This window comes from Vulpes vulpes, chromosome 2, assembly GCF_048418805.1.
Source record: "Vulpes vulpes isolate BD-2025 chromosome 2, VulVul3, whole genome shotgun sequence".
Lineage (NCBI taxonomy): Eukaryota > Metazoa > Chordata > Mammalia > Carnivora > Canidae > Vulpes > Vulpes vulpes.
This window is the reverse complement of record NC_132781.1, coordinates 18151236-18174478: the sequence shown is the minus strand read 5'-3', so window position 1 is coordinate 18174478 and position 23243 is coordinate 18151236. Positions and strand designations below refer to the sequence as shown.

The 23243-nt window shown below is 51.9% G+C and overlaps 2 protein-coding genes across 3 annotated transcripts in view; both read right to left on the bottom strand.

Moving 5' to 3' along the window:
* Positions 1–460: 460 nt before the first annotated feature.
* SPATA32 (spermatogenesis associated 32) lies at positions 461–12242 on the bottom strand. Its single transcript, XM_025986928.2, has 7 exons — positions 12098–12242; positions 11843–11989; positions 11588–11734; positions 3541–3595; positions 2591–2645; positions 1263–2257; positions 461–630 (listed from the first exon to the last, which is right to left on the bottom strand). Exons 1-7 carry the CDS (start codon positions 12240–12242, stop codon positions 546–548), a joined length of 1629 nt encoding a protein of 542 aa, XP_025842713.2. The 3' UTR covers positions 461–545.
* The window catches only part of MAP3K14 (mitogen-activated protein kinase kinase kinase 14), a 46537-nt gene continuing 34677 nt past the window's right edge, over positions 11384–23243 (bottom strand). For both annotated transcript variants that reach the window (XM_025986844.2, XM_072746987.1), the window contains exons 7-16: positions 20844–20973; positions 20476–20607; positions 19888–19992; positions 17743–17906; positions 17117–17267; positions 15177–15551; positions 14905–15011; positions 14326–14470; positions 13435–13535; positions 11384–13073 (exon numbers count right to left, since the gene is read on the bottom strand). In XM_025986844.2, the coding sequence (XP_025842629.2) occupies positions 12909–13073; positions 13435–13535; positions 14326–14470; positions 14905–15011; positions 15177–15551; positions 17117–17267; positions 17743–17906; positions 19888–19992; positions 20476–20607; positions 20844–20973 (1575 nt within the window). In that variant the 3' untranslated portion in view covers positions 11384–12908. The remainder of the gene's footprint in view (positions 13074–13434; positions 13536–14325; positions 14471–14904; positions 15012–15176; positions 15552–17116; positions 17268–17742; positions 17907–19887; positions 19993–20475; positions 20608–20843; positions 20974–23243) is intronic.

The window sequence follows — 23243 nt, the reverse complement described above, 5'->3', positions numbered from 1 at the left end:
CCTGGACATCGTGCCTTCCCCATGCCAGGCCCCCACACTAGACAGAACTCCCTTCAGACTCGCCTCCTTGCCCAGCCAGCCCACCCCCAGGAGGTCCCCCCTAAAATGATCCCAACACAGCTTCAGGCCTAGAGGAAGCCTCGCTTCATGACCTAAGACACCCAAAGCCTCAGAGAGGGTGCCAAGGTCTCCCCGAGACTGGTCATGAGCCTCTGCCGCAGGCTGAGAGGTCTGGACAGGTGTGAGTGAAGTGGAACAAGCCAGGGGCAGTGAGTAGGGGCTGAACATGGCTGGGTGAGCCTCTGGGGACGGGCAGAGCAGGGGGGCTGGGGTAGCTAAAAAATGAGGGTGGGTTGAAATTCATACCATACAATATGTTAACTAACTAGAATTTAAATAAAGTCTTGAAAGAAAAAAAAAACGGGTGGCATCCCTAAAAAATCGAGACCAGGACACCACAGCCAGGTAAGCTCACTAGTCCAGAGCGTTTGCACAAACAGTCTGAGCCGGAGGCCAGCACTGGAGGCTTTACTGGTTTTGTCTAGTCATTTCTCTGGGGAAGTGGGGGACGACACCTTAAAATGGATTTTCAGCAATAATGGACTCCCTTTCCTGGTTCCCGGCACCGAGCTGCAACGCAAAAGAGAGAGTGTCATTTGGGCCCCAGTGGCAGGGTCGGGGAGAGGGGTGAGCCCAGAGGCCTCTGAGAGGAGGCCCCCGGGGTAAGAGGGCCTCTTCCTGCTGCACGCTGATAGGCAGCTGACCTTCTGTGGTGTCCATTTGTCACCAGGAAGCCAGGGCCGCTGGAGAGCCGTGTTCCCTCACACCATGCTCCACAGAGGGGTCCTGGACGTGGGGCCATCAGGTTCCCAGCGGGGCGGATGCTAGCTTAAGCATTTCTCATGAGAGTGAGGCCATCTACCCTCTGGGAACCAAGCTTCCTAACCCTAACTTCCCATGCTGAACCCAGGTCCTTGCCTGGGCCGAGATGCTCACCCTCCATGGTCCCTGGGGCCTCCTCCAGCCCTGGCCCTGGCACCGAGCCTCAGTGCACTGGAACCTTGTTTCCAGCAGCCTTTATGAAGTCACTGAGTTTGAGACATCACAGCGTGCCCCATCCCCTACCTAGCCCCTCATTCCATTTCCACCCCCCATCCAGCTGTGTGAAGAGTGGGCCCGCCCATCCTGGAGCACCCCCTCTGGTGGGAAGCCCATCCTGGAGCACCCCCTCTGGTGGGAAGCCGTGAGCCAGCCTCACTTACTCTTTCATGTCTCCTTGAGGCAGAGGGGACATGGCCGGTGGCTGGAGAAGCTTCACTTCTCCTTTAATGGTGGCCCTCTTGATCCCCGGCTTGCTGAAGTCGAGGTAAGGGTGGGAGAAGTTCTTGTCTTGTGGCTTCTGAGCTTTCTGTGACTCCCTGGCTTTAAGTGGTGGTCTATCTGGCAACTCCTCAGTGAGCTTTTTCTTCTCGGGCTGGTCCACGGCCACCTGGGTGGTGGGATCTGTAGAAGGCGCCTCGGCCTTCTGGGGTGGAGCTTTGATCATGTGCTCCAAGTTGGGCAAGTCCATCTTGCTGGAAGAGGCCACAGCCAAGGAAGAGGCAAAGTTGACCAGCTCTTCCAGACCGATGGCTGGTGAGATACTGGAGGAGGATGGGTAGGGGTTTGGTAGCTGTTGGGAGTCTGTGGCTGGCGGAGCTGGCTGGGCGCTGGGAGTCTGGAGCTGCTTCTTGGAGCACGTGGTGTCCTTGGGGACAGACTGCTGGCCCAGATGGCTAATGGTCTTACCTTTGTTCTTGCCCAGCTGAGTGTCAGTTATCCGTTTCAGGCTGTGCTCCGAGGCCTGGATGAGTTTGTCTGCCCAGAAGAGGTGCTTAGAGGTCTGCACGCAGATAGAGCGATGGTTGGTGGACACCTGGTCCTCCTCTGCTGAACTCAGGTAGCTGGAATTTGGTCTGATGCTCCACTGGCTGATGTCGGGCTGCATGTCGGGCTGCATGTCGGGCTGCGTGTCGGGCTGCGTGTCGGGCTGTGTGTCGGGCTGCGTGTCTGGCTGCGTGTCAGGCTGCGTGTCGGGCTGCATGTTGGGCTGCGTGTCAGGCTGCGTGTCCGGCTGCGTGTCGGGCTGGAGGGACTCTATCCTATACTTGAGTTGCTCGGAGTCCTCGGCCTTCGGCTCCACCTCCAACTCCAGTTCTGGCTCTAGATCCAGGCCCACCTTGTGTGGGGGCTCTAGTTCTAGCAATTCTTTCTCCAGCTGAAAAGTTTCAATTAAAGCTGAGGAGGCCTTGCCCCAGAGGTCCTTCCTGGTGCCAGTTCCCCGGCCCTCTCTCCTGCCTTCCTCCTCGCACTGCCCTACCCCCTATCGCTCACTCCCTCCCCTCCACTTGCCTCTTTGCAGAGACCTGCCTGGGGCAGAAGGCAGGGTGGGGTAGGTGGTGAGGGTGGGTGTGCAAGAACATGCCAACACTGGCCTGGTACAGGGGCCTGGAATTGCCAAGGATTTAGAGGATTTAGGGAAGATGGGCCTTATAGAATCGAGCCCCTTACCTACCACTTCCCCATAAGAGGTGCCCCTGCCTACTGTTACCTTGATCTCATCTTCCTCTTGTACCAGCTGGAACTGGGGTTGGTTTTTGCTACCCCTAAAACAGAAGGAGACAGAGTGGATGACAGACCTCCATGGGGTGGGTGGGGTGACTCTAGGGGGATGGAGGTCTCTGGGGGCCTCAAGACCCCCCCCGCCCCCGCCTTGTACAGGAGCTGGCAAGATATCCCTGGCTCCTCCACTCCCTTCACATCTCTGCATCCACCAAGAATTCTGGACTAGCATTTTCAATCTTTAGCGAGTTTAGGAAGTGCCTGGAGAGCTGGCCAAGTTGCCCCCTACTCCAAAGAGGGATCCGGTTAGTTGGAGGTAAGGCCCAGGGTTCTTCATTTTAATCAAGTATTCCAGTGAGCCAATGGAGCTCGCTTGGAGAACCAGTGCCCAGAAGTTGGCTCTCTATGGATGAGGAAGCCCAAGGCAATGCCCTCCTCCTGACTTGCCCAACCCCAGCTTGGCAGATCTGAAAGGCAGAGGATGTGTGTGTGTGTGTGTGTGTGCATGTGTGTGTGTGTGTGTGTGTGTGTGTGTGTGTGTGTATGTGTTTAGGATCCCTTCAATTCTTGTTGGCAATTTGCTGGCACCTGGGCCAGTGCCCTCAGTACCCAGCCATTGGGACTCCCTCTCCTTCCTCGGGCATTTACCTGCCCACTCTCATCTCGGGTGGCTGTGTCCTCAGAGCAAGGCAGAAGGGGTCTGTTCCCATCTATGTCCCCGAGTGAGCCCCTCCACCCCTCAGCCATTACTAATGTCAGGGGCTGGAGGCAGAAGCAGAAGAGCGATGGTAGGACTCTCCCCACAACACTGCCCTTGGGGAGATTGTGGAAAGAAGCAAGAGGAAAGGAGATCCTGGGTTGGGTGTGTGTGTGAGAACTTGGCAGTGGTGGCAAGGGGTAAGGGTTGGTGGGCCTGGAGGGTGGGGGCTTGGCTCTCACTGTGTATCCACAATGTCCACTGACTCCTTGCCACAGCAGGGAAATCCATTGGCACCTGGCAGGGAGAAGGAGGTGAGGGCAGGGGAGCTGTAGGTGGGGACCTCCCTGGAGGGTTCTGGAGCCTGGGCAGGTGCTGCTGCTCCAGCTACCCCCTCCCTCCCTCCCTCTCTTCCTCCCTCCCTCCCTATCCTGCATCTCAGCCCTTTCCCTCCTCCTCTTCCATACTGCCCCTCACTCCCTGCTCTGTCTGGTGTCATCAGCCCTGCCCTCCACATCTGTGCCCCTCCATGCTCAAATCTGCCTTTCCTTTATCTCTCCCCTATCCGTCACCGTCCTCCACAAGGATGGATGCTAACCGGCTTCACTGCCATTATGGAGTGCTGCCAGCCCAAGCATTGTGTTGGGCACTTTCTGTGCTTTATCTCATTAATTCAACACACACACAAAATGAGAAGAGGTTCATTTGCTCAAGGTCCCTCAGCTGATGGTTGCCGACATCAGGAACTGAATGCAGGTTTGACTGAAGAAATTCTTAACTCTCTACTCAGGAGTCTGTGACTGTATGGGGATCCCCCTCACCCCCAAACCTTCCATTCCTACTCCTCTGCCACCTTTCTCCACTCTTCTCTGGCCAGGCTTCAGATCTGTCACTCACCCTAATCCCGGCCCCTCCTACCCTGAAGCCCTTCCTCTCCTCCAGACTTTTCACCCTATCACATCCTGGGGTCACCCACACCCCAGTGCAGGCCAAGGTTCTCACTCCTAGGCGTTTGATCTGAGGTGACGCTGACAGCAATCTGATTTCTGAGTTCCCATCATTCTCTGCAGAAGAGACTGAACAACACCTTCGGGAAGGTAGGTGTTTCCCTACCCCAGTAACCTCCCTGGAGGTTTGTATCTTTTACTGAAGAAGCTGCTTTTTCATCCTCTGGGGGGTTGGAGCACCAGGCTTTCCCATTCTCTCTTCCCCGGGGTAGTAGATGAGGGTTGATCGTGGACCTGTCATGGCACTGGGAAAGCTGGATCCCCCGAGCCTCAAGTGTGGCAGGAAATGACAGCCTCAGCTCTGGCTAAGAGTTGCTCCCAGAATTATATCCAAAGGATCAGAATGTGCCATGGCCTCTTTCTAGAAATGTAGAGGCTGTTTCTGCATCTAGGATTTGGGCACATCCACATTCCTCCTGGGCCTGGGCATCTTGGCCAGGCTAAGAATGTACTTTCACGGATAGGCTCCCAAGAGCCAACTCAGTGGTCTCTGGAATCTTCTACCAACTTGACTGCCACGTTCTCTTGGCTTCCTCCCCACGTCTCTCCATTTCCAGCTAATATCTACCCCCCAGTGCTGCTTTTCTCCAGGCCTCTTGGCTCAGAGCCTTCCTTTGTTCACTTTTCAAAATTTCCCTGGACAATTATCAACACCCATGGAAGCCTAAAACTCTTCCATGGAGAGCAACTGGGTGTGGATAGGAAGAGAAAGTGTTATAGTATGAACCTCATCGTGGCACTAGGGGTTGGAAGCAAAAGTCTGAGGTTGACTCAACTAGGGACCTCTATGCCCAACTTGGGAATGTTCTATTAGGGATTCAGGTGACCTTCTGTAGTGTGTGAAATGATTTGTTTCCAACTGCTGATTGTTGTGTATAGAGTTGTATGTCCTGTAACCATCCTAAAGTCCTATCAGTTCTAGTTTTTTGTTTTGTTTTGTAGATTCCATAGAGTGCTCTACATAAACGATAATGTGTATGACTAGGGCGCCTGGCTGGCTGTCAGTAGAGCGTGTGACTCTTGATCTCAGGGTCATGGGTTCAAGCCCCATGTTGGGCGTAGAGATTACTTAAACAATTTAAAAAAATTATGTGTGTGACTCAAGAGAGTTTTACTTCTTCCTTCCCAATCTGGATGTCTCTTATTTCCTTTTTCTGCTTTAGTGTACTGAGAACAATGTTTAGTACAATGCTGAATAGAATTGAGAGTGGACATCCTTGCTTCGTTCCTGACCTTAGGGAGAAAGCATTCAGTATTTCACCATTAAGTATGATGTTGGCTGTTTTTTATGATGCCCTTTATCATGTTGAGGAAAGTTCCCTTTTATTCCTAGTTCACTTAGTTTTTACAAATTTTTATTCTTTTTAGAGAGTGTGTGTGTGTGTATACAAAGGCAGGGGAGGGACAGAAGTAGAGAGGGAATCCTGAGCAGACTCCGTGCTCAGCACAGAGCCTGATGGTGGGCTTGATCCCACGACCCTGAGATCATGACCTGAGTTGAAATTGAGTCGGACACTTAACTGGCTGAGCCACCCAGGCTCCCTTTAGTTCACTTAGTTTTTAGTTAGAAGAGATGTTAGATTTTGTCTGATGCCTTTTCTGCATTTATTGAGAGGATTATATAGTTTTTCTGTTATATTCTTTTGTTTTTATTTTATTTTTTAGTAATCTCCTCACCCAATATGGGGCTCTAACTCATGACCCTGAGATCAAGAGTCACATGCTATTCTGACTGAGCCAGCCAGGTGCCCCTGTTTTTCTTTTATATTCTGTTATTATATGTTACATATAAGATGCTATAACATGAATAATGCTATATGTTATTGTTAATAATTCTCTTATTTATGGTGAAGTAAGTTTTGAATGTTAAAATCAATCTTATATCCCTGAGATGAATCTCATTTGGTCATAACGTATTATCATTTTATACTGTGTTGAATTTGATTTGCTAACTTTTTAAAAGAAATCTCACGTGAGGTTCATGAAGTATATTGGTGTATAATTTTCTTACATTGTCTTTGTCAGACTTTGATATTAGAACAATGTTGGCCTCATAGAATGAGTTGGGAAGTATTCTTTCTGCAGTTTTCTGAAAAGGTTGTATAAAATTGGTATTATTTCTTCCTTATGTTTAGCAGAATTCACAGGTGAAGTGTGTGAACCTGAGCCTGGAGTTTCCTTGTCCATTTCATCTAAGTTGGTAAATTTATTGGCATAAATTGTTCATTATATTCTTTATTATTCTTTTCATATCTGTAGATTCTGTAGTGATGCCACCTCTTTCATTTCCCATATTGGTAATTTTTGTCTTTTTTCTTTTTGTCCTGTTTAGTTTGGCTAAAGATGTCAATTCTGTTGATCTTCTTGAACTAGACAGAGATATGTCTGTTTCCTGCCTGATCATACTAAAGTGACATCTGCCAGGGAATCAGTCCTGCAGTCCCCAATCAGCTTTTTATGATTTCACTCTTAAACATGAACAGCCAAGCATCACCAGACATTTGAGGAAACTGCCCACATGCAATTGACAGATTAAGAGAAAAGATGACTCTAGATTACCAGAGGTTATTTGGGAAACAGAAAGGAGCTTTAAAAATACCTAAACCCTTAAGTGATTCTGGGATATAGAAATTCAACTATATATATTACATGCAAAAAGCAAGAACAGGATGCTCTTAAAAAATTAGGAGAAAGAAAGAGCTTTTGGCAAAAAGACTTGGAAAGTAAAACAGAAAATCTTCCCAGAAAGTAGAACCAAAGTATCAAGACCATGTGAGAGAAAATGATCAAAAGGCAGTACGGTTCTGAGTTATAGAAAGGAAATCCAGAAAGAATAGAGAACATAGAAAAGGAAAGAGACATCAAAATTTTCATGAACTGAATGATGTCATTGGCTTAAAAGGGTTCACTGCACACTCAGCATTATAGATGTCAAAAGATCCTTGCTGTGAAAGTTCATTTGCACCAGGAACAAAGAATTCTTAAATGCTTCTAGAGTAGAAAAACCAGTCACCTGCAAGGGGAGAGGAATCAATTATACTGACAGCAGAGTTAGCAACAATGGCTGCCTTAAAATTTTTGAGGAAAATGTTTTTTAAAGTATAGGTTTATATCCAGCCAAACTATCATTTCAGACATGGAATGACTTACGAAATTTACTTCCTCTTTTTTTTAAGGAAGTTATTTGAGGATGTGCTAAAAACAAAATAAAAGGTGTGTAACAAGACAGCCAAGAAGGAAATAGTGGTCCACCCACTATTAGGAAAGCAGCTAAGTCCTAGGATGTTAACTGTAGAGTGGCAAGATGATGAAGGGTTCTGGGTAGTAGATTTCTGAAATAAAGAAAACTTGACAGAATAGTTGACTAGATGTAAAGGTTGAAAACTAAGACTGATAAAACCAAAGAATATAAGGAAAAGGCAACCAGAAACTCCAGGAAAAACGAAAAGCTGTCTGAGAAAGAAAAAGTAACTGTGGTACCTTTATTGGTTGTGCAGTCAACAGTAGTTATGTAGTCACAACAATTCAGGGTTTCAACTTTCAGAATCAACATATAAATAAAAATTGAAAAACATAGTTGTGGTTATAGGACAATGTAAGTGTTACCAACCTTGATAAAAATACAGGTTAGAGTTGTTGGGAGGTGGGAGGGAAGGAAGAAAGCTGAAGGGAAAGGTAGGGGCACTAAAAACTTCATCTTACTATGTGTGGTATCAAAAGATATTGTCTAAAGTGATGAAAAATAAAGATATAAGTATATTAAACTTACAAAAGCATCAGCAGATCTAAAAATGATGTTGGGAGGATGGGGAAGGGTGGATCCATTAGAGCAGGAAGGTGATAATGTCTAGAACTGATAAACCAAGAAAGATAGCTTGTAGAAAAATAAGAAGGTAATTAGACAGAAAAACAGTTCAAATGAAACAATCCTGGTTGTTCTGAGGAGTGAGCCTGGGGGTGTGCTATAGAGGATACTTGCTTTTCATCACTGAGTAAGCTCTTCAGTGCTATTTATTCACATGCATAAATTCTTTGATAGGGATCCCTGGGTGGCGCAGCGGTTTGGCGCCTGCCTTTGGCCCAGGGCGCGATCTTGGAGACCTGGGATCGAATCCCACGTCGGGCTCGCGGTGCATGGAGCCTGCTTCTCCCTCTACCTATGTCTCTGCCTCTCTCTCTCTCTGTGTGACTATCATAAATAAAAATAAAAAAAAAATAAATTCTTTGATAAAATTAAATGTTGAGCCCTTGAATAAGGGCCATGCACTGTTCTAGGTGACACAGTGATGAACACACACAGCCTCTGCCCTCTTGGGGCTTCCAAGCCTGTGGCTGGGACCACAGAAGCTCCTCCAATCTCTATTTATTATTCCCACTTCTCCTAAGCTCTAGACTCAAACTCCAGTCACCAATTGCACATCTCTCCCTAAAGGTATCTCTCGCTGGTTAGGGCCTTAGATGTCTCCTATCTCTGAAATGTTCCTTGCTTTCTGTTGTGATGATGCTCAGGGCTTTGCTTTCTGGAGACCTTCAGAGCTCCAACCCTTGTGTCTATCTCCTCCAGTTGCCTCCACCCACTCCCTGCAGACCTCTGAGCACAGGACCCCTTGCTGACCCTTATTAGAGCTGGGCAGACTGTGTGGGCTGCCCATTTTGAATCTCTGATCTGCAGCACACAGAGCCTGCAAGGTGGATGCTCAGCAAAAGTCTGTGCAAAGAAATGAATTCTTCATCCTTCTCACCCTCCCAGACCATGTGGCTTGTCCTCTATTTTTCACCTCAAAGTTCCCACTCTTCTATGTCCAGATTTGAGTGTGGCCTGCACGATTTGTATGCCTGACCCATCTTCCTTTCTAATCACTCAGATCTTGGTCACTCCTCTTCCCCTGATAATCCTTTATGCTAATACCCAAATTAGAAACCTGGGTAGTGACCCCCCTCACATCCCCAGCTTGACTTCCCCTACCTCTGATGTTGACCTTGTACAGGTCCCTTTCTCCATCCCTACTGCTTCTCCTCATCTCCCAACACCAAAGTCAACACAAACCTAGGACTAACTACCTTCTGGCTGAGTGCTTCCCATTTTGCCTCCTCTGTGCCCAGGTGGTCATGACTCTGCTCTCACAGATGAAACTGCACAGGTCACACATCTGGTAAGAGCAGTGCCTTGACCTGAAGAACCCAGGTCTGACTGGCCACTGTGTTCTTTGAAATCTCTTTAGGCTTCTAGCTGGACCACTGCAACCATATTTCCCTCCAATTTGGGCTTCTTAAAGACCTCAGAGTGAGCCTGCTGTATCACACCAGCCTCTGGTCACATCCAGGCTATAGAGTGGCTTCAAAGATCCTGTATGGTCTTGCCCTCTGCCCTCTGGTTGCATCTCCTGGTAGCCCGCTCCTTCCTTGCCCCGAGTGCAAGCTCCCCCAAAGCACAGCTTTTGTGCCTAAGTGCCTTTGCACCTGCTATTTCAGACACTCAGAAAGTCTTACATCTGGCAAAATCCTACTCATCCCTGACAGGCCAACTCACCTCCCCAGTGTCATCTTCTGTGTGACAGACACACCTAGCCGTCCTACCCACATTTTAATTTTTAGTTAACTCATCAGACTCAGGGCCTAACACAAGACTAAGAGCTGAAGGGGGTGCAATAAATGTCACAGGAGTGATTTAAGGTGTCTGCATAAATTTGTCACCCCACGAGTTTGGGAAAGGGAAAAGCTGCTCTCTGGTTGTTGGTTCTTGGCACATTTTTAATGCTGGCCCATGTCCTGGGAGAGAAGGTCCCAAGAAGAAAGCCCCTATTTCAGTGGAGACCTAAAGGGCACACAGCTTTGCTCATTGCTAGAGAAGAGTGCAAAGGCCAAAGGAGGCCAGTATTTGTGGAAGCCAACTGCTTCTCTCTGCAAAGCCTCCAATCGTCAGCCAGGAACAACTGAAGGTGATTTGGGGGTTATGAGCGGTTTGGGGCAATTCATGAGTCGTTGTGTGGGCCCAAGGCCACCGCGGCTTCCGCGTGCCCAGAAGCCCTCCAAGAGTCGCCAGAACCTGCGGCCTTTACTCCAAGGTGTGCCTGCGTGCCTGTGCGCACAAGCTCGTGCACCGCGCGGGGCCCAGGGCCGATTCCCCGCCCCGCCCCTCGCCTGCCCCGCCCCGCCCCTCGGCGCCCGGCCCCGCTCCCACCTGTCACCCCCATGCTGACCGAGGCTCTGTCAGGGAGGCGGGGAGCGGGCTGGTGGCTGCTGCCCCTCCGCCTCCAGTGCGCTCTTTGGTTTGCGGGCTTTGGGGGACGCCGGAGATGCTGGGGGCGCCGGCGCCTGTGATGTCGCCGTCTCTGTTACGTCCCTGGGAAAGACGCCCGGGATTCCCGGTGGCGTGTGGGCGGGGCGGCCGTTGGGGGGTGTCCCCCGGAGGGGCCGGAGCGCCCCCCGAAGACGTGGGCTGCGGGGCTCTTCCCAGCAGGCCCAGAGGGAGGGCCACCGGTAAGCTCCGATGGCCTTGCTCCTGCCCCCTCCTGCCGTGCAGGACCCCTCCGGCCTTGACCCCAAGTGTGCACGTGCCCAGGCAACACACACATACATACTTGAGCAAGACTTCAGGGAGTGTGGAGCCAGATTTGACGAGGTGCCCTGTGTGTCAGTGGCATCCATCCTCAGATGGGCCCCTGCCCCATCACCCAGGAACCCACTCCTGAAAGTCACCTGGTCACTCAGGGCTGGGAGAGGGCTGGGCGATCTTTGTTCTGGGCTCCTGGTGTGCTCCCACCTATCCACCTCAGGACATTGCCCAGGCCTTCTCGACCTCTCTTCCTCAGCCTGGCAGTGTTTGACCAGGGACTGGATGGGGCAAGATGCCACTGGCTGGAGCATCTTGCCTAACTGGTTTGAATGGATAGGGCAAATATAGGACTGGAAGCTTTCACTGGGAGGGATGGTGGGAAAAGTAACCTCACTCAAGGGCTACAAACAGTTGCTGCCAAAAATAAAGGGCAGCCTTGACCAGATCCCACCAAGAAGGCACAGGGAGGCAGCTGTTAGGATCTGAGGTAGGCAAGAGTGGGGACAGCCATGCCCTAACACATTTGTCATCACCCCAAACTTTATTGCTTACAAAGAGTACCACCCGAACTCTGCAGTACCAAGGCTGCAGCTCTTTATGTGCTGGGGGCTGGGGTCTCTCCCTGGGGAGCAGAATGGCTCGATGTGGATAGCTGGACAGAGGCCACCTTGGCAAGACATGGGGATGAGCTCTTCCCAAGGAGGACTCCCAGGGGACACCCCTTACCTCCAGGAGCGGAGGCTAGCAGGCCCTCACACAAGGATTCACAGTTGATTAATGCTACATGAGTCCTGATCAGCCCCCCTGCCCGCTGAAGAAGAGACTGGGTTGGGGAAATGGGGTAGGTGGTGGTGGTGGTGGTGGGGGGCTCATCTTAAAGAAATCCAGAGGTTTGAGGGGTCATGCGCATGGAGACAGGTCAAGACTCGAATCCCTTCACCCCATCTCCTGGCCTGCTTTTGCGCATGCAGAACCACTGACCTGCCCTCTTTGAGGGCAGCCATGAAAGTGCTTTGAGGTCATCAGAGTGCAAAGTGCAGTTGGCATTGCCCCTGAGAGAGGGGAAGGGCAGGGCCAGTGTGAGTGTAAGGCCTGGGCTGTGTCTCAGGAAGCTGGTGTGCACGATGTCTAAAGCCGTGGCCAGAGGGAAGAGTAGCGCTCACACCTGCTACTTTCTTCCACATGGATGAGATCACACCCCATCCTCAGACTGCTCCCGTCGGCCAGGGCACCTACCACCCTTCACTTCTACAGATGAGGTGGCTGAGTGCCAGTGAGTGATGCGCAGGGCTGGGTCTGCAGCCAGGGCTCGAGGCCTGCTGCCCTGGGGAAGACTGGTGGCCAGCAGCAAAGGGACATGTGCTTGGGGACTGAGAACCATTTCACTTAGATATCTGTGGTCCTGGGCGGAAGCTGAGTTCGGCTCTGGACCCGTGCTGCTACACCCTGACGGTGTGCCATTGTCGTCTCCCAGGGAGACTTCCCAGCATCAGGCGTGGCTCCTTCCCTGACTCTGTCAGAAGAGTTTCTAGATCTAAAAAGAGGCTTCGATGGCCACAAGAGGGTCAGAGGGCTCCCCTTTAGCTCAAGGATGGGTACGCTTGCTGCCTCACTCCTATACTGGACCTGAGTATGCATCCTCAGGCACTTGACACTCTCCCACCTGCTCTGAAGCCGAGGGACTTGCTCACCCCTCCTTGACCTAGGCCGGAAGCTACTCTACCCTGACGGTCAGCAAGTGGTCACTGATCCAAACACGTCAGGTCAGCTTGTTGTCTAGACCGGGGCAGAGAAGACCCTCTTTGTTCCCCACGGGAGGAGGCCTCCTGCCTCCCTCCTCCTCCTCATGTGGGCACGAGGTGTTCTCCTGGCAGGGTCTGGCAGGTCACAGGAGATCCTGGGAGGCATTCTGCTTGTCCCTAGGCCCACCGCTGAGCCAGGGTTGGCAGATCCCCAGGAGCGGGCTGAGCCCGTGTGTCAGGGTCAGCACTGAGCACCGAGAAGGCAGGCTGCTTTAGAAGAGTGGAGCCAGTGGTGGAAGGCTGGGTTACGGCCTATTCTCCAGCTGGCCATGCTTGACCCTCCAGCTCCAGGCAAAGCTGCCATCAGGGGCCAGGGTGCACTGCAGGTCGATGCCCGAGTCCGGCACCTCCATGTCATACCGCACGGGCTGCCCATCCTTGGTCACCAAGCTGAAGGCTGCGGCTGGGATCTGGGGGCAGAGCAAACCAGCAGGCCTGAGATCGTGGCATGGGGCTCAGAGGCTGCCTAGAAGGGCAAAACTGGGGTCTCCTGAGGCGGGGCAGTCTCCCTCCAGCCAAACAGGCAGTCCTGAAGGCATACTCTCGCCTTTAGTCCTGGAGGACTCAGAGAGTCTCACCTAGCCTGAGGGTAGGTCCTGAGGACTCCTCAACTGCCATTGTCAGGCTCACCCTGGGACCTTGGGGGATCTCTGAAGCCAACCATTCCCTCCTGTACCAGTTCTATTTATTCAAAAGCCTTCCTCCTGGAGGGCTGGGCCAGGTACACTGACTGCCGGGACTCTGCCTCTAGGTGTATACCTGCCCCCTTACCTGGCTGCTAATGCCAGTTGCGATGTCCCCCACCTTGACCCGGTGAAACTCTCGGATGTGCAGGTGTTCGCCATTGAGAGACTGTATCTGGATTTTCACACCTAGAAGGCAGGCAGCGGGACCCATCAGGAGAGTGGCTGGAGGCTCCCTAAGGAGCCCCATGCAGAGGGACGCAGCATGGCTCTGAGGAAGCTGACTGACATTTAGGCTGGAGCAGCCCAAATGCTATACACGTGCTGGCTCTTCCTGGTAGTCTTCTATCAACACCTAGAATTTGGCTTGCACGATGCAAAGAGCTAAGCCTGGCTCTGAAGGGGAACTAGTATTTCAACCTGCACACAAAGCAGAACGGAAGCGGGAACAGAGACTCCGAAATTAGCCTGTGGGCAATTCAGGCCCACAAGTAATGTTGTCTGAGCTGGGGTGGCCGTTGGCCAGGCCGTGGGGGCTTGATCCGTGTGTTGTGTCACACTGGGAAGAGGCCTGTCAAAATTCACCATGTAACCTGTGCAGCCACACTTAAAAACATCTTATGACTTTAAATCCCGGGGAGGACCCAGCAAACTTGCTGCTGAGTTCTTGATGAAAATGCTCATGAGGTCTTATTCCTCCTTTTCCCTTCGAGACATTATTTCTTGACTCTAGGCCAGGAGAGGCTGCTTTGTGCCCCAAGCAACGAGCCTTCTGGAACTCCCCATTGGCAGCCCATGAGGGGCAATGGTCCTTCACTGCCCCACCAGGAAAGGCTCTTGGGCAATCAGGGCCTTTGCTCTAAACTGACTTCATGGCCAGTCTGGGCACCAGGTGCCTTCTCCCCTACCTCCCAGCTCCCTAAATCCAGGCAAATCAGGTACTGCGGGGGCTGCTGAGCAGGCAAGGGTTGGGCTGTACCATTGAAATAGCTCGGAGTGTCAGTGGGCCGCCCCCGGGCCAGCACCATGTCCCAGCTGGAGCTGCGAGCCTCTGCCTGGCTGCTCCACGAGTGCACGCCGGAACTCAGGGTGTCCCGTGAGCTCTGAGAAGCCTTCGACGGGTTCTGAAACAAGAGTGGATACAACTCAGGCCCCCGGACTTGGGGGGCCGTCTCTGGCCTTGGTCGGATTTGGGGCACAGGGGCTCTGGGCCCTCCTTCAGGGTGAGGGACTGCTCACATCCTGGGCTGGAGTGTGGCCCTACTGGGCACTTTGGGGGCAAAGCAGGGGGCTGAGGTCATGAGGGGTTCCTGGGCTGGAGGAGGGTGAGGAATATTTCTAGGGGGACCCAAGTCCAAATCTTCCCATTATCCCTAGCAGCCAAACCATTCCCCAATTCCCAGGTGTGTGGAAGACAGATTATCTCACTCTGAGAAAAGATGCCCCCCCTGCCCTGGTGGGGAGCCTTTCCACAAGGAAGGAGTGACTCCCTTCAGCCTCCCTTTACCAGCAGGACACAAAGTTCTGGGCTGTGGCTCTGGGTCCACGGCCCGCTTACCTTCTCGCTGTCGTCTGATAGAGACAGGCTGTCGATGCTGAGGCACGAGAGAATTTGCTCCTGCTCCTCCAGTGAAAATGGCTGGGACAGGCTGTTCAGAAATAATTCTGCAAGGAGAGGCAGAGGATGGCTGTGAGAGACTGGGAACGGCCCGGCCCGTCTGTGTGTCCGGCCACCCGGACTGCAGGAGTGGACCTCTGGGGGAAGGCGCCCATGCTGGCTGCAGAGGGAGGGGAGCACAGGCCCCGGGGCCGTGGCCAAGGCTGCCATACCTATTTCCAGCTGCTGCAGTTCCTGCTCAGGTAGTGTCGCCTTCCGCTCAGCTGAGCTGGGGTTTTTGGCAGGGGTCGGGTCCAGGGAGGACAGAGGCAACGGCTCCCAGGTCTCAGACTCCTCCTTGCCCCAAGTCAGGCTCGGAGACTTGTTCCGCTCTGGGGGCTCTGGGGGCAGCGGAGGTTGGAGCTGAGGGGCCCCGCCAGTAGTGTCCTCAGTTGGCTGGGGCCCTGGAGCCTCAGGTGAGAGCTCCCTCGGCTGGGCTTGCAGGGTCCGATGACAGTGGCCTTGGCTGGGCGGGGCCTGGACTTGGTGTGGCAGCGGACGTCTTGGCTCTTTGTACTCTCCCCTCCAAGGACTCCTCAGGCCCCCCACTGTAAAACAGCACAAGTGGTGAGGCAGAGACAGGCCAGCCCAGACGCTGGGCCAGGCTGGGCGGCCTTCCTGAGCACAGGGCTGGAGGCAGGCAGCGAGGGAGGACTCTTGTCTCACTCAGGGACACAATTCAGGAGGGCAGCGTGTGGTCTTGGAGGAGGCTTCTTCCCTAAGATGGCCTTCTACGATGGGAATAGGACAGTATTTCTGTCTATGCCATCTTCCTTCTAGGTCATAATCACAACTTTAAAAATGACAGAAATGGCTCCAAGGAAGGACTCTGTCACTAGTAAAGAGAAGATTTAAAAACAGCTCTGAGTAACACCAGCTTCGAGGTCCCATGTAAACTGGCCTCCTTGCCCCCCCCCCCCCCACTGCCATCTCTCTTGCCCTCCCTCTCTGCAGCTGGTGCTTCCTAAGGGTGCCATTTCTCTGGAGTGTGGTAACAGGTTTATCTATGTTGGTGGGGGGTGGGGGGGGGCAGGAGGGCATGCAAGGTCTCTCTCCTGTTTTATTTATTCCCCTTTCATTCCCATAACCAAAGCCATTCCCATGCCCACCTCCTGGTGACAATCTATTATGTTTGATGTGTCACTTTGGGTTCAATCATGCTTTTAGCAAAGTCTGTGTTGTTTTTACTGATCAATATTGAATTTGCTGGGCGCCTAGGTGGCTCGCTCAGTTAAGTGTCAGCCTTTGGCTCAGGTCATGGTCCCCCAGAGTCTGGGGATGGAGCCTGGAGCCAGGCTCCCCTGCTGAGCAGGGGAGCTTGACTTCTCCCTCTGCTCCTCTCCTGACTCTTGTGTTCTCTCCCTCTTACACTCTCACTCTCAAATGAATAAAATCTTAAAATCTTAACTTTTAAAAAAAATTTACAAAAAAGGCATCGTGTTTTCTATCCATCCTCTTTTTTACCTGGCACTATGGTTTTAAAATCCAGCCGGTTGTTCTGTGAACACTGACTTGCTTTAACTGCTGCATGGCGTTCCCTGTGACACACCCTGCCTACCACCCTTGCCTTTGGCCCCTCCGCTCTCCCAGGAAGGGACACGCCATCGCACCCTACTCCCCTCCCACAAATGACTCAGCAGCATGCATCCTCAGCATGTCCCCTTAAGGATCTGGTGAGAACCTCTTTGGCATGCCGGGTATGGAGTGCTAGGTCACAGGTCTGCAGATGTCTGCGAGTGCTACCAGGTGCCCCCCAGCAGAGCCTAAGGGCTACTGCCCCATCTCCTCACCACCACTTGGTGCTATGAACTTTCTGCCTTTTCTCACTTAATGGCTGGAAAGTGGTACCTGGCTTTATTTCACATTCACTGATGACTAATGGGCTTGAGGCCCCCTTTGTATGTTGTAGTCCCTGTCCCCCATCTTTGAGCAGCGAGGCGCAGTACAAAGCACTTCTACTCACACTACCATCTTCTAACAAGCCCAAGGCGGGTGTCATCTCTATGCTCTAGATGGGGACACCAAGGCTCTGAGAGGTTGAGAGGTCCTTGCCCTTGACCACAGCACTACCCTGTGGGGTCCCGTGCCCCTACAGCCAGTGGGGGGCTCTTACCATGCTGCAGCGCCAGGCTGACTTTTCCCCCCAGCTCCACTGCAGACGCACGGCGGCCAGGCTCTTTCCTCAGCCCCTCCTGGATGGCCTGGGCAGTGAGAGGGGCGCAGGAGGGTGGGATCTCCCTCACAGGCGGAGGCTCGCTGGCGATCTGTGGGTCAGAAGGCAACATGTGTGGCCTGTCCCCCCTCACTTCCCAGGATCCAGCTTTCTGTTCTTGCTCTTCCCCACTCTCCCCTACCCTGGGGTTGGTCAAAAAGACTGGAGAGGGCTGGGACTTTTCCAAGGAAAAGGAGAAAAGGGGCCAGGTAGGCCAGGCCAGTGCCAGACGGCAAGGTGCCCATGACCAGCCCATCGGAAGGCAGCAGAGATGGCACAGTGTATGAGTGGAGGAGAGCCCCGACCTGCCATGAACTCAAGGGGATCCCTCACTTAGGATCTCTCCTTGGGCCTGCAGATTTGGGTGGCAAGTATTTTAGCTAGGATCCCGCATTTATGATGAGGCCTCTTCCTGTTGCCATCTGCCACCCAAGAGCAGCCCAAATGGGGGCCACCTTAAGCGTGCAGCCTGGGCCCTGTGGCCCTGCTGGCTCTCCCTCTTCGCCATCCCAGGTGCCGTCACTGACCTTGAGGCAGAGTGGCCCTCTAAAGTACTGGGTCCAAGGGTGGCAGCCGTTGAGCATGTGAAGCATCATGCAACAGCTGCTCCAGACATCCACCTTAGCATCACAGGGCTTGCCCATCACCACCTCTGGGGCCATATGGGTCTCCGTGCCAGGGATGTAGTCTCCTGAGAAGGTGGGGTGAGACCGGAAAGCCAACTATGAACTTTGATGGGTAAGAGCCTTGGCAATGACCCCCTCTCCCCCTGGCCACTGAGTCAATTCGGTGAAAATACCTGGAAAAACCTAGAATTTATCTCTGTTAAAGTATCTCAGACAGAAAGGAAGCTTCCATATCAAACCTGCTGGGGATGAGCTAAGTCAGGGGTTCCGCTGGGAACTGGTACAAAGAATACATCACCCAAAATAGGGGCTCGGCCCTTTGGACCAAATCTTTAGAATGCTTTTTTTTTTTTTTAAGATTTAATTTATTTATTCATGAGACACACACACACACACACAGAGAGAGAGAGGCAGAGACACAGGCAGAGAGAGAGGCAGGCTCCATGCACAGAGCCTGATGCAGGACTCCAGTATCACACCTTGGGCCAAAGGCAGGTGCTCAACCCCTGAGCCACCCGGGTGTCCCTTTAGAATGCTTTTTAAAATTGGGGAGGGGGGGATCCCTGTGTGGTGCAGCGGTTTAGCGCCTGCCTTTGGCCCTGGGCGCGATCCTGGAGACCCGGGATCGAATCCCACGTTGGGCTCCCGGTGCATGGAGCCTGCTTCTCCCTCTGCCTATGTCTCTGCCTCTCTCTCTCTCACTGTATGCCTAACATAAATTAAAAAAAATAAAATAAAATAAAATTGGTGAGGGGCCTGGACATTGAAAATCAGGTTGCAGGAGCCTAATTAATGGTTTGATGTTCCTGAAATTTTAGTGAGTGGGAAAAAAACCCCAAAAGACTTCTACGCATGAAAGACTAGAAGGATCAATACCAGATATGAAGTTTTCCCCCCCGCTTCTGGTGATTTGAATTTTTTATTTTTGCTTAGTTCTACTTTCTACAAAAGATTTTAGAAAAGGATTATTTTTGTAATAAGAAAAAAACTCACTATTTTAAAGTGAAGGGCAGATGTCCGTTAGAATTTACGTCTTTAGAATGATCAACACAGTCCTTTAATAACAGAATCACTTCTAAAAGATTGTTTTTCTTTTGGTCAAGAAGAAATAATTTTATGCTTAATGCTCTAAATGAAAAAAGCAAAGTATAGGGGCGCCTAGGTGGCTCAGTCAGTTAAGCATCTTGTCTTCAGCTTAGGTCCTGGGATCAAGCCCTGCATCGGGCTCCCTGCTCAGCCAGGAGCCTGCTTCTCCCTCTCCCTCTCCTGGTCCCCCTGCTTGTGCTCTCTCACTCTCTCTCTGTCAAATAAATAAATAAAATCTTTAAAAAAAAGTGCAGGGCACAAAATTGGGTTATATCAGCCTTAACTTTGTACAGGTAAAAAAAAAAAAAAAAAAGAAAGAAAGAAAGAAAGAAAGAAAGAAAGAAAGAAAGAAAGACAACCTGGAAGGAATTATGTAAAATGTTCATGATCATCTCTCCAGTTAAGAGGAGCAGAGCGGGCTCTATTCACCTCTTCTAGACCACGTGACTCTGTAGTTGCCCAATATTTTACAATGGATGTGGATTATTTTATTTTATTTTTATTTTTGATTATTTTAATAATCTAAGAACAAACATTTCTCCAGCTACAGAGCCTCGACCCCCCATTAGCCCTCCTGTTGTGCTTCCAGAAACCATGCTCAGAGGTCCAAGAGGGCCACGGCCACAGGCTGGGAGCACAGCCCTCCATAAAAGGCTACAGAAGATGGCTGGAGCTCTGAGGGTGCCTGGGCAGGAGACCTGGAGCAGGGCAGTCAGCCTTTCTGTTCCCTTCTCTGTGGAACAGTAATATCTGAAAATATCAGCATCTGATGCTCATTCCTGTGTTGAAACCTAACAAAAGCTTTCTGCGAACCTAGAGTTGTGGAGGGCTAAAACAGAATGGTATACAAGGAGCACTTGCATCTCTGTTACTGACTGCCATTCCAAGCGCACAGGAGACCTGGGGTGACTGAGCAAAGGCCCCTGCTAGTCTTGGAAGGGCAGTGGAGGCGGGGCTTACCCGTGACCACGGACTTCCCCAGCCCGTTGGGTTGAAGGCACACGGCATGGCCGAAGTCACAGAGGGCTGCGCGGCTCCCATCGCTGGACAGGAGCACGTTGTCAGCTGCAGGCCACCCCAGAGAAGAGGAGGAACAGGTGAGTCAGTGTAGGCCCCAGCCCACTCTGGACCTCCAGGGAGGCAGTTCCTGGCCAACCCTACATGGCAGCTGCTGCTTCTGATTAGTTTCATTAGTCATGAGGAAGGGAAGGGGGTGATCAGCTCAGGCTAGAGGCAGGGAGAAGGCAGATCTCTGAGGTACAGGGACAGAGTTTACTCCTGGGGCTGCTGCCACTCAGCTCTACTGTCCCCCCGCCTTCTCCCAGTGGTCATGGGCCTGTAGGAGCTGGATCTGCCACTGGCAGCTATGGTGTCAGGCTGAGGGCTTGGTCAGCACACTTCCCCGTCCCACCAGCATAGCCCTATCGGCCAGACTCAGGCCCTGCCCCAGGGGATGGCCAGGCAGGCCCAGATCCACGAGGAAATCAGGCAGGATGAGGTAAGAGAGGAGCTAGCTGGGGACCAGGGCGGTCGGGGCATGAGCCTCACCTTTGATATCTCCGTGCAGAATCCTTCGAGAGTGGAGGTATTCCAGCCCTTCTAGAGCCTGGCCTAGGTAGTAAAGGGCCCGGTCCTCTGGCAGACAGCCCTTCTGCTTTATGAGCTGACCCAGCGAGCCACCTAGGAGACCAACGGCCAGTCTTTATGTGGGGCATTTCCAGGTCTGCAGGCAGGCCAAGGGCAAAGGCCTTTGAAGGGCAGCTGGTGGAAAAGAGGCCTTTCCTGGCCATGTCACAGGGTCAGAAGGTTAAAAAATGGAATTACTAGGGACCAAGGTCAACCTGGGCAAGACGTGGGGAAACCCCAAGTCTTGGCTCTGAACTATGACAGGGGAAGAGTGGCGCCTGGCTCCTTACCTTCCAGCAGTTCCATGAAGATGTTGACCCAAGGACCTTCCTTCACAGCTCCATACAAAGGGACGATTCTGGGTGAGGTCAATCCCGCACACGCCATCAACTCCTCTGCCCGGAACACTTCGATGCGCACCTGGCAGGGCCCAGAGGTCTTTGTGAGTCAGGGTGAGTCCTAGGGCCATTTCCCTGGCATCCTGGCAGGACCCTTGGTGCTCCCTGCAGAGACTGCTAATGTTTCCCGTGTTGACTGTGAGGCCAGGCAGGGCCCCGGTGGGGCTACTGGACTCTGAAACTAAACTATGTACCCTGGGGGTCATGTTCAACTTCTAGTATGTGGTTAAAGTTCTGCACTGCTGATGTGTGTGGAAACAATTAGAATCACACAAAAACTACAACCCTATCCAGAGCCTTGGCATGCTGCCCACCCTCAAATCTGCCAAAAGCAGAATTTTTTCTCCCCTAGCCCAAATGGCCAGGCCATTTCTAGGATGCGGGACCTTTTGTTTATCAACATTTGTGTCTATTCCCCAGAGGCCGGGTTTCCATCTTATCTGCAGCCAGAGCCGATGCAGCCAAGATCCTGGCTCTGTCAGCACCCTTCTCAGCGCTTTTCTCAACTCCCAATTATTTGTCTTTTCCCCTGAGGATGAAAATGTCTATGTAGATGGAGTAGTGCTTGTTTATTCTGTTTGCAGCTGTTTCCCCAGGATCTTGGCCTAAGAGCAGCTTCTAAGGGGGAGTGGCTTGGCCAAGGCTCCTCCCGCAGGGACCACCCACTCCTTTGTGCAGGGACCAGCACAGCAGGGTGGGATCCAAACATCCTAGACAGACTCTGGCTTGGCCATTTCCAAAGGTAGATTGCTTCCCCTAAGCTCTGTTTCCATATGCAAAGGGAGGTGACAGTGGTATCTGGTCCCGCATAGAGGGAGGACTTGGAGGGATGATAACCAACAATCAACACCAGGCCTGGCAACCAGTGGGTGCTCAGGAAATGTCAGGTGTCCACTTCCTCCAGGTCAAATAAGGGCGGCTCATTAAACACCTGGAATTCTAACAGAGGCGTGTCCTTTCTGGCTGCAGCTGGTTCCTGAGTTAGCTTTGAGAGGTACCAGCAGGGGGCGCCAGTGGCAGCAAAACCAGCCTGGAAGAAACCAGTCAGGACCTGCCTGGCAGAGCTTTGCTTGGAGACGTGCTGACTTGGCAGGAGCTCTGCCGATGTGGGGCTTTTGGGCTTTTGGACTTTCGCCTATCAGTGGAAAATGTCTTCTGGTTACAGAATATCTGGTTTGGTTAATCAACTCGCATAAACTTTGACTCTTTGTCAGTGTTTCCAGCTCTGAAGCCGAGCTGGAATTCACCAACAGGACTTGCACTAGCAAATGTCTTTAACTCTCTGGCTCCCAAGCTGTGAGCGGAAGCACTCTGGGGCACCCCTGAGGACTCAGCAGGGCGCCGCAGGGTGTTTGACATTTGAGGGAAGCAGCAGTGATGGCTATCTTGTGGGGCATCACAGAAACTACTTGCTCAAAAGAGTTGTTTCAGCATTAGCTTGCGCTCCATTCTTTCCACAGATCTTCCTGGAGCTAGGTTTCTGGAGGGGGCTGTGATAAAAGTACTTTAGGGGGGAAGTGTGGACCAGGTGAGGGTGTCCAGCTGGATTTCAAAATTTGAGAATTGTGCAGTGCCCAGAGAGGCATACATCCCGTTAGGAATTATGGTTAAGAACAGAAGAAAAAGGTTCTTTGACTTATATGCATTGTTATTCAAATGACCACTAAGTTGTTAGGTTGAACACTACCTTATGGGCAGCCGGGGATGGGGGTGGGGTGGGGTGGGCGGTTTAGCGCCGCCTTCAGCCCATGGCTGACCTGAAGACCTGGGATGGAATCCCACGTGGGGCTCCCTGCGTGAAGCCTGCTTTTCCCTCTGCCTGTGTCTCTGCCTTTCTCTCTCTCTGTCTCTCATGAATAAATAAATAAAATCTTTTAAAAAACCCCACTATTGTTTGACCTAAAGGGAGCTTTAATGTACTTGTTTTGGTCTGAGGTGCCATGAAAAATTTCTGACACTAAGGGCTGCGAAGCAAGAAAGTTTGGGAACCTCTGCTTTAATTATTAAGAAATCCATAAGTCCTTGGGAGTGTCCCAGCAATGTTAAAAACATTCTCACCCAGGACCGCCTGGGTGGCTCAGTCTGTTGAGTGTGTGACTCTTGATCTTAGAGTTACAAGTTCGAGTCCTAGATTGGGTGTAGAGACTACGTAAAAATGAAAATCTTAAAAAAAAAAAAAATTGTCACTTAGACCCAAAGGGGTCAGAGGGGATGCTTCAAAACGCAAGGTGCCAGTCCCAGGGAGAACAAGCAGAAAGAACAGGCCAGAGGGAGCTGGGTGGGAAGAATGGA